Genomic DNA, 9,268 nt, shown 5'->3' with positions numbered 1-9,268 from the left:
AGACGCTGTCCCCAATGGAGATGGGCACACCCTCGTTGGCCTAGGGGGGAGGACAGACAACAGGCCTAAGGAGCGCCCACACCTGTCCCCCCAGAGCAGCAGGGGCTCCGCGGAGCAGGGGCCTCCTCAGTCTGGGCTGACTCCCCTGCTGGGCTCCCTGACATGTTCTCTCTCGGCCGACAGAGGGCGCCAGTCCCACTGTTGCCAACCCTCCCCCAGTGAAGTCTGGCCCAGCGGGTCCACAGGCGGCCCTGCCTGCTCCCTCCTGGCCTGGTCTGCCCTCCCCTCGGCCATAAGGGCCTCCGCACCAATGTCCCTGCACACTCAGGGCTCAGACTTCGCACTTGCTGGGACGCTGGTCTGGAAGATTCTTCAGAACCTAGACGCCCCCTGGCTCCCTCCCTTGCCCTTTAGCCCTCGATCCAGTGGCACCGGACAGACCTCCACCCTGGCTTTGGCCTCGCTGCCTCCGCTGTTCTACCGTCTGCACCCTCCCTGGCAGGGGGCCAAGCTATGGGACATCAGTCGGATGAACAGGTTGAGGACTGACCACCGCCCTGCTTCTCGGTTGAAGATCACTGGCTTTTCGTGCCAACATGAGGCTGAGAGAGCCAACACTGAGAAGGCGGGACGATGGGAGAGGAGAGGGTGCCAGGGACCGTGACCCAGAGGGCGGAGGCCGGGCAGGGAGTGGGGCTTCGAGGGGACAGGAGAGTGGTGGGGGGCGTGGCTCACCTGCTCCCGCAGATGGTCCCACATGCCGATCACTGGCTTCCGGTACAGGCCGGCATGCGTGGCCACCAGCACCTGCGGACCAGGTGGGATCAGACACCATTCCCCCTCCAGCACCCAAGTCCTAGGACATTCAGGCCCAAGGAGGCTCCACCGTCACCAATCAGGAGCGCTCCCCCTGCCCCCAAACTTGCCACTTCTGCTAGGTTTCTCTCCCCATGATCACACCCAGGACCCGGGCCTCTCTGGGCTCTGTCCCCATGCAGCCTCCTGGCAGCTGTACCTGAAAGGGGACGCCCAGCTTTTCCAGCACAGCCTCCACCTTGGCCTTGAACTCCTCTGCGGACACCTTCCCACGCCCGATGCCCATCTGGTTGGTGAAGATCACCAGCTAGGGAGCAGATGTGTGTGTCTCAGTGCCCTCACCGTGCCCCAGCCTGCCCCACAGCCGGGGCCCACGGGCGCACACATACACACACGTACACATACACACACACACACACACACCTTGTAGCCGTCGGCGTCCAGCTCCCGGAGCTTACGTGGAATCTCTAGGTACAAGATCCTAGAGTGGGCAGGAAAGTGGCAAGGTGACCTGGGGCCCGAGGGAGCCTCACTCACCCCCTTGTCCTGCTTATCACCTCCAGTCAGTGGGGCCGGTGGGAAAGACCTTCCCAGAGCGTGTGGTGATGAGGGTCCCATCCAGATCAAAGCCGGCCACCTGGCATCACCAAGAAAAGAACAGTGACACTTCTGGCCCCCTCATGCACAGGCTGGTCCACATCAACCCTGTGAGGCAGAGGCCGTGACCACTGTCACCGGGGGGGAAACTGAGTCAGGGAGCCTACACACCTTACGTAGCGACAGGCACAGTGAGGGGGCATCCCCGGTGCCTGATGCAGAGCCTGAAATCTTCCCTGTACTGCTCCTATTCTCCCTACACCCTCAGTATTCCCATCTTTACAACGGAGTTCATTTACTACCCTGACCGCCTCCACCTTGAAGGGCTAACAACCACGCAAAGGAGACAAAAGCTAAGGTTTATTTAGGTACTAACCACACCGGGCCCTGCCCCCTGGTTTTCATGGAGTCCCCATTTTACTGGTGAGAAAAAAGGGGCTCATCGTGGTGTAACAGCATATGGATTAGAATCTCTCTGGACCTAAGAAATACTCATAATAGCTCCTGCTAAAATAATCCCAATCGTTGCTATGGTTACAGGGTGGTTACCGTGGATCAGGCAGGAGCGGATATACATCGATTCCCTCAATGCTTACAACCCCTGAATTTATCAGGTCCATTTCTCAGAAAAGTGGAGGCTCAGAGAGGTCGAGTGACCTGCCCAGGGACACACAGCAAGCTTGGGGTTGCGTCCCCAGGAGTCGGTGGCGCCCTCAGGTCCCAGCTTGGCCCTCACCTTGCTCCGGGCCTTCACCCCAGGTGCGGTGAACACTAGCAGCTTCTCGAAGCTCTCCCAGCCAGGGGATGACTTCCGCATTCGCTTTTTCCGCTGTGCAACATCCTCTTCCTCTCCCTCCTTCTCCTCCTCCTCCTCCTCCTCGGTTGGGGCCACCGGAGGGGTGCCGGGTGGAGTGTCTGGCTGGGATTCTGGCACGCGGGCCTCTTCCCAGCGCAGGGTCAGCGGGTAGAGGCCGTTGACCAGATACAGCGTGTCCCCCACGCCCAGAGAGCCCTCTGACCCCAGCTTCAGCTCCTGGGTCCCTGCAGTTGAGGGATTAACTCCCAGCTGCAAAGGAATAGGGAAGAGCTGGGACCACGCGCGCCCCCCACCCCCATCAACCCAGGATAGGGCTTGCCTTTCTCTACATGCCAATCAGACCCTAAGCCCAGCCTCTTCCCTGTGCACCACCAATCAGGGCTTCGGAAAAGTTGCAGGTGTCCGGTGTTACCCAATTGATGTAGAAGGCGGCTGCATTGAGGCAGGCAACACCTCGGGACTGTTCTACTGGGCACACCTGCTTCCCTTCCAGCCACAGGCTGTTCCCCGCTGGGTTCCGGCCCCTCCCCGACCCACCTGCAGACATTGCTGGGGAACTGGTACCTGTTTCACAGCCACAGTCCGCGTCTCGGGGTCTGCGACCAGCTCCACTGCGGGTGGAGAGGGTGGGGTCAGGCTGTGCGTCCCAGCGGGATGACATCCCTCCTTACCCGGGAGCACGGCCGGCTTCCGGCCACAGGGCGGCGCTGCAGCACCCACTCAGGAGGAGGAGGAGGAGGCAGCTCATTTCTAAATGGGCTCGGCTCACCCCTTGGCATGCAGTAACCAGACAAGGGCCTTGGGATTGCCTGGGACGCTGGTCGTGGCCTAGGGGCAGGGCGGGCATTGTTCTGTAGAGAACCGGTGGCAGGTGCAGGGCCGGGGCTTGGCCGTTACCACTCGTCCCTGCTCAGCTGCACGGACTTTCCGCCACGAGATGGGCTCCCTCCATGACAAGGGTCGCTCACGGCGGCCTGAGCATCCTGCTCTGCCCACTGACAACGGTCTCGGGACAGGCTCCCCGCCGCCCCTCGCCCCGCCCAGGAGCCTGCATCCCGGGTCGGACACAGCCTTTTCTTCCTGTGCCCCCAGAGGCACTGCCAACTCCAGGACGGGCTGCACCATACACTTCCGCCTGTTGGCTCGACGTATGTTCTTTCCTGAACCGACTGTCCGTCTTCCCCCAAGTGTTCCCGCTCCGGAAACAGGCCACACCTCCTGCAGCTCGGGCCCCGCCCCTGCCTACCTTGGTTTCTGGAGCACTTCCGGTCGGTAACTTGGGTCAGGGGGCCCCGGCCCAGGACCAGGGCTTGCCCGCCCGCGGGCAGGAAGATGGGGGGCACTCCCCCAGCGGGGCTCTCCAGCCACAGGCGGCCCCTGGCTTCCATCCCGGCCATCCTGGGCGCCGGCCTAAGGGCAAGCGGGTGAAGGTTTGGGTGGCAGGTCGCCTTCAGTTGCTACAGGAAGTCCCGCCTCCTCTCGTCCCTCCACCGGGAATTCCCTGCAGCCGCTGAAGCTCTGGAAACCCGACCCGCTCGCTGGCCCAGGGCTCGCGCCGTCTCCCAGGGGAGGCCCGGGTGGTCCTCGGGGAGCGGGGACCCCTATGTCCCAGGGCACAGGCCGAGGACCTCGCGCGCTCCCGCCTGGCCCCCACGCTCACCCGCGCTCGGTTCACTCCCATTTTTCCGCCCGCGGCGAAGCCACGCCCCTCCCCGCCCTCCGGCCCCTGCGGTCCCTCCGCGCTCTGACCATCGTCTCTCCGGCTGCAGTGTGAGGCTCACGCCGGTAGGGGGTGGCGAGTCTCTGCTGCAGATTCTATTTCCACCAAGAAGGCGAATTTTCATTCGCGTTGCTGGGAAGTTACAGCGAGAAGTTTTCTTCCCCATTTAATGATCATTGGCAGTCGAAGAAACCCTCACCCCCGACAGAACCCCTACTTCCGATGCTGCAGTTTCCTCATCTGTAAAGTGGGAACAGTCGTTTACACTTCGTGGACTTACTGGGAAGATTCAAGGAGTTAATACACGTAAACAACATACGTGTCTGGGTGGTAGGTAGCCCTGTGTGAGGCTTGCCCACTAGCGTGCCGCCGGTGGCTGAGGACACACGGAGGACCAGCCTGCCTGACCCAGCCCTGCCTCGGGCCGGGGGCACCGGTTCCCTAACCTCCAGCTGTTTTATGGCAGAAAACCCCGGGCTGGGCTCGGCGGGAGGTGTCCTGGCTTCGCTGGGACTATGTAGGTTCAAATCCCGATTTCCACACTCAGCCCCTCCCTGCCCGTTAAGACTGGGACGGGGGAGGTCATGGTCCACAGGACTCCCACCGCATGAATGTCCCTTTTTACCTGCAAAATGGGAACAATTCCCACTCCCGATTTTACAGCGATGAGATGCTGCTGACTTGACCTCAGAAAGTTTGTTGAATGAACACCCACAACATATTTCAAGCTCATGTAACAGCGGTAAAACTCTTTAATCTCAGAGCGCCCCTCCCAACTCGCGATCCCCACCCCCCAACTCCCCCCGACATCAGGGCCGGAGAGTGAGGGCCCCTGCCCCCACCTTGGGTGGACAAGGGCCCTTTAAGGCACCTGTGGGGGAAGGGGAGAGGGCGGGAGCCGGGGACGTCCTGGATGGAAGGACGGGCTTCCGATTGGCAGGCTGTTACGGGATGGACCGAGTGAGTGTCAGGCGCAGGGCAGGGCCGGGCCATCCCTGAGGGGCCAGAGCCCTGCTGTCAGGACTTAGTAAAAAAAAACCTTAGCCCCTGTAGTGTCAAGAACCTAAATTTAAGGTCACAGGCTAATCCTGGGCACAGAAGGGCTTGGCCACGCCCCCAGGAGGCTGGACCCAATCAGGTAGAAGAATTTAGGACGGGCCCGTGGTGACTGGCAGATTGGTGTAGACCTTTACAGGGTTCCAGCCAATCAAATAAAGGTGCCCATTCACCGTCTGAAGTGGAGCGCCACCACCCAATCCTGGGCTTTGGCTACGCTCTTTACAGGGTTAGAGCCAATGCCGTGCGAGCAAAGCCCTTGTCGCTAGGCAGAAAACGACGCGAGTCCACCCAGTTAGGGTTTAGAACTAGCCACTCCCGATTGGAGAGCAAGCCAGTCCCTTAATAGAAACAATCTGTCGCTGGGCAGGAAAAGGGGCGACAGCCTGTGGAGCACGGACAGGCCCCGCGCCTGGCACAGAAGCGGGGAAGGCTGAAAGGGATGGGACTCCAATTGGCGGGCCTGGGGGGGCGGGGTGTAGTGTAGGACTGGCGGACACGGGGCCAGAGGCTCTCTCTCGGGGCCTCAGTATTTCCGTATCAGCTTCTGGAAGTCGCTGGTGTTTAGTCGAGGTCGTGGCAGGTCCCCGAAGACCTGGGTGTCCTCGGCCTCCCGCATCACCAGCGCGCGCATACTCGCCGCGATGCGGTCCAGGTCTGGCGAGGAGGGCTGCGGAGACGACATGGATGCGTCAGCACCCACAAAGGCGCCCACGTGTCCCACCTCAGCCTGCACCCTGGGCTCCGGGGCCCCTCCACGTACTTTTGCCCCTGCCATGCCCATAGCCGCAAGGCCCTTCACCCTGTGTTGCTCGATATAGGACCTTCCTACCCGGTTCAAATACCACCTCCTCCAAGAAGCCTTCCTGCCCTTTTCCCCTCCTTGGCCTGGACCACTGCGTTCTAGTTCCTTCTCACAGTGCAAGTGCTGCTCCTCTGCTGACCATCAGGCTGTGTGCACCAGGAGGGTCTCACTCTAAGGTGGGGGATCCAGTCATGTGCCAGTCAGGCTACTGCACCCCCTAGCTGTCCACAGGGACCTCGCCCCCTCTGGAGGCTTCAGTCTCCTCCTCTGAAACAGGTCTGAGAAAATCAACACTGACAGCTCAGGAGGGCAGGCTGCCACGTGGCCGGGGCTGGAGAGAGGATCCCTCTCCGCCAGCCTCCGCCTGAGGGTCCTGTCATCCTGCCTGCAGCCCCACCTGGTCCACCTCCCTTACCGTCCCTGGCCCCCAGCAGGCTGAGAGACCACCGACAAAGACCCCTTCAGAGACCACCCCAGGGCCCAGAGCTCAGGCCTTGAACGTTGTTCGTTAACAGTGTCCCCACCAGTGGTACCCAGGGCGGCAGCCGCTGCTGGACCCGCCAGTATAAATGCAGACACTGAGGAGTCTCCGGCAGGGTCCACCTGGGACCAGGGCCGCCTCCCGTGGAGCCCTCTATCTGGCCCGCGGAGCCGAAAGAGCAGAGGGTTCTCTTGCTCTCCCCTCCGCTCCTTCACCAGCAGCAGTGTTAACATGGCAACGTCGGGAAACACGCCGCAGCTCCTTCTTCTGAGTCCAGTTTAAGAACCCATTGTGGCCTCGAGTCAAAAGTTTGCCCACCCCTGCCATAGCTCCTTTCCAGAAGGAAGCTGGTGCCGCTCCAGTCCTGCCCCTTACAGACTGAGGTCTGGAGAAGTCATATGTACTCTCGGTGCCTCGGTTTCCCCACTGCTTCAGCAGCTTCAGTGATGGGCGATGACGACCCACCCCGGCCACCCCAGGAACTGCACATGTAGGATCAAACAGGAGGAACAGCGGACAAGGATGTGTGTAAGGTGATCGGTCCCCCTGAGCCTCAGTTTCCCCAGCTGGAGGGGATACCCAAATCCCTGTGCCTGCGTGCAGCATGCACTCTATACATGGAGCTGGAAATGGGAGCAGACTTTCTCTACAAGACGCTGGGACCCGCTGTGAGGCCGTGATTGTCAACACTGCATGGCTCAGGCCTAAGAACCTGCCTGGTGAGGTGGGAGGTAGGACTGATCCTATGAAATGCGGCACCCATGTCTGAGGACTTCCTGGAGGAGGTGGCTCTGAGCCCTTCCCACCTCCCCTTTGCCCCTCACCGGCCCGTTCTCTTCATCCGATGACCGTGCTTCTGTCCTCTTTTCCTTGAAGGTCCAGATGGGCACGGACACAGGCAGGGACCTGGCGTACTGCTGTGTGGGCAGGGCTGAGGCCGGGGGCACTGCGTAGGCGGAGAGGCTAGTGGGGGTCTCCTCGCTCAGGCTGCCGTCTGAGAGAGAGGGTACACTTCACCTCTGCCCCTGCCTCCATCCCAGACACCCACTCCCACCCCCACCCAGGGCGTGGGGACAGCTGGGACACTTACCGTCTGTGCTCTCGGGGTCCGACTCGCAGAAGGGGGGCAGGTCCTGGAGCGTGGCATCCTCGTCCATCACAAAGAGCCCTGTGCGCGGCGGTACAGGCCCAGCCAGTCAGGTCGCCTCCTCCAGCCACCGCCCCGCTGCTCCCTGCATCGGCCAGGCCCTTGCAAACCTCTGGGTTTCTGGAATACTATTCCCTCTGCCTCGAACACCCTTCCCCTGGTTATCTGCCTGGTCATCCGCAGAAACAGATCTAGTTTCTCTCTGTTACACTCTCAGGTGGAAGCAACTGGCTGAACCAAGTCTGTAAGGCAGGAGCGGAGAACCTGTTTTCTGCCAAGGGCCATCTGGATATTTATAACCTCACTCACGGGCCACACAAAATTACCAACTTAAAAATTAGCCTGCTTGCCCTAGCCCCCTAGAGGAGCCAAAACCGGTCTGGCTCAGTGGACAGAGCATCGGCCTGCAGACTGGAGGGTCCCGGGTTTGATTCCGGTCAAGGGCATATGCCTGGGTTGGGGGATCGGTCCCCAGTAGGGGGCCTACAGAAGGCAGCCGATCAATGATTCTCTCATCATTAATGTTTCTATCTCTCTCTCCCTCTCCCTTCCTCTCTGAAATCAATAAAAATATATATATTTTTAAAAATTAGCCTGCTATATTTGGTCAAATATTTAATTAACTCACCCCTAATGCCTTGGCAGGGCCAGACCAAGTGATTTCTAGGGCCTTATACAGCCCATGGGCCTGACAATCCCCACCCCTTCTGTAAGGTCTGTTTGGGATGAACTCACTCAAAATACAGGTTGAGAGAAATATAAGATTATTATGATTCCTGCCTGACATCATGGAAACCTAAAGGCACAGAGAGGTTAAGCCACCTGCCTGAAGTCCCACAGCTCATCAATGGTGTTATGGGATCTGAACTCAGGCCATATGGCTCCAGAATCTGTGCCCTTAACCCTATGCAAGCTTTCTCCTCACAACAGTGAAGAAGCCAGCTATTGAGTGACAAAAACAAACAAGTAACTCCTATTTATTGAGCCCCCTGCAAACTCCTATTCCCTCTTCAAAACCCTAATGTCACAGTCCAGTCTCTGGGAAGTATCCAACCTCGAGTTTCCCCCTAAAACTGCCCGTTGCTCCCTCCCTTGGCTTCCTCAGCTGTGGCTGGCATCCCCTGACTCCCCGTTAACGCCTACCTTGTTATAGACATCGGGCATCCTGATTTGAAATAAACCGTGTTCTGCTCGTGAGTCCAGCTCAGGAGATCCCGTACCCCCAACCCCAAGGCCTCTACAGGGCACAGTCCCCAGTTCTCTGGCTAGACCCGGAGTCCCAAAGGTTGGCTCTGTGTCTACGTCCAGCGCCTGAGGCACAGAGCTGGACCCAGCAGTGCAAGAAAACTGAAGCTCAGGAAGGGACAGTGACTTGCTCAAGGTCACACGGTGACGCACAGGCAGCGGGCCAGCCTGGCACCCAGGCTCCATGACTCCAGCTTCCAGCCTCAGAGATAAGCAGCCCACCCCTCCCGGAAAACCTTCTGTGCGGGCACCTTGCCAAGCACAGGGCCACCCGGTCCCCGCCGTCCGTGCCTCTCACCTCCGTTATCGCTGACGCCCAGCCGCTCCCCAGAGGCCTCCGTCTCTGTCAGCTCGTCCTCCTCCTCCTTGTCGTCCTCCCTGGGCAGGGCAAGCTGGGATGGGCTCCCTACGGGGCTGGGTGGCTGTGGTACTGGTGGGGGGATGGGGGGCCGGGCAGCAGCGGCAGCCCTGTGGGCCAGGGCGATGTCCTGGAGGCAGTGGCGGGCAGCCTCAGCCAGAGCCCCGCGGCCATGGGCTGCATAGGCGCAGGGGCCAGGGAGGGGCGGCGGGGGCGGCGCGGCTGG

At 60.4% G+C, this 9,268-nt stretch overlaps 2 protein-coding genes across 4 annotated transcripts in view; both read right to left on the bottom strand.

The window, feature by feature from the left end:
• The window catches only part of PNKP (polynucleotide kinase 3'-phosphatase), a 6,247-nt gene extending 2,298 nt beyond the window's left edge, over window positions 1–3,949 (bottom strand). The window contains exons 1-9 of the mRNA XM_015565440.1: window positions 3,891–3,949; window positions 3,477–3,640; window positions 2,795–2,841; window positions 2,150–2,479; window positions 1,374–1,453; window positions 1,240–1,297; window positions 1,016–1,123; window positions 736–807; window positions 5–40 (exon numbers count right to left, since the gene is read on the bottom strand). Coding sequence (XP_015420926.1) covers window positions 5–40; window positions 736–807; window positions 1,016–1,123; window positions 1,240–1,297; window positions 1,374–1,453; window positions 2,150–2,479; window positions 2,795–2,841; window positions 3,477–3,627 — 882 coding nt within the window. The 5' untranslated portion in view covers window positions 3,628–3,640; window positions 3,891–3,949. The remainder of the gene's footprint in view (window positions 1–4; window positions 41–735; window positions 808–1,015; window positions 1,124–1,239; window positions 1,298–1,373; window positions 1,454–2,149; window positions 2,480–2,794; window positions 2,842–3,476; window positions 3,641–3,890) is intronic.
• A 722-nt stretch (window positions 3,950–4,671) lies between these two features.
• The window catches only part of AKT1S1 (AKT1 substrate 1 (proline rich)), an 8,892-nt gene continuing 4,295 nt past the window's right edge, over window positions 4,672–9,268 (bottom strand). For all 3 annotated transcript variants that reach the window (XM_006765931.2, XM_006765930.2, XM_006765932.2), the window contains exons 3-6: window positions 8,983–9,267; window positions 7,383–7,460; window positions 7,117–7,286; window positions 4,672–5,676 (exon numbers count right to left, since the gene is read on the bottom strand). In XM_006765931.2, the coding sequence (XP_006765994.1) occupies window positions 5,533–5,676; window positions 7,117–7,286; window positions 7,383–7,460; window positions 8,983–9,267 (677 nt within the window). In that variant the 3' untranslated portion in view covers window positions 4,672–5,532. The remainder of the gene's footprint in view (window positions 5,677–7,116; window positions 7,287–7,382; window positions 7,461–8,982; window position 9,268) is intronic.

This window comes from Myotis davidii, unplaced genomic scaffold (genome assembly GCF_000327345.1).
Source record: "Myotis davidii unplaced genomic scaffold, ASM32734v1 scaffold2100, whole genome shotgun sequence".
Lineage (NCBI taxonomy): Eukaryota > Metazoa > Chordata > Mammalia > Chiroptera > Vespertilionidae > Myotis > Myotis davidii.
Note: the sequence above shows the minus strand (reverse complement) of the source record. Positions and strands in the feature narration are given on the sequence as shown.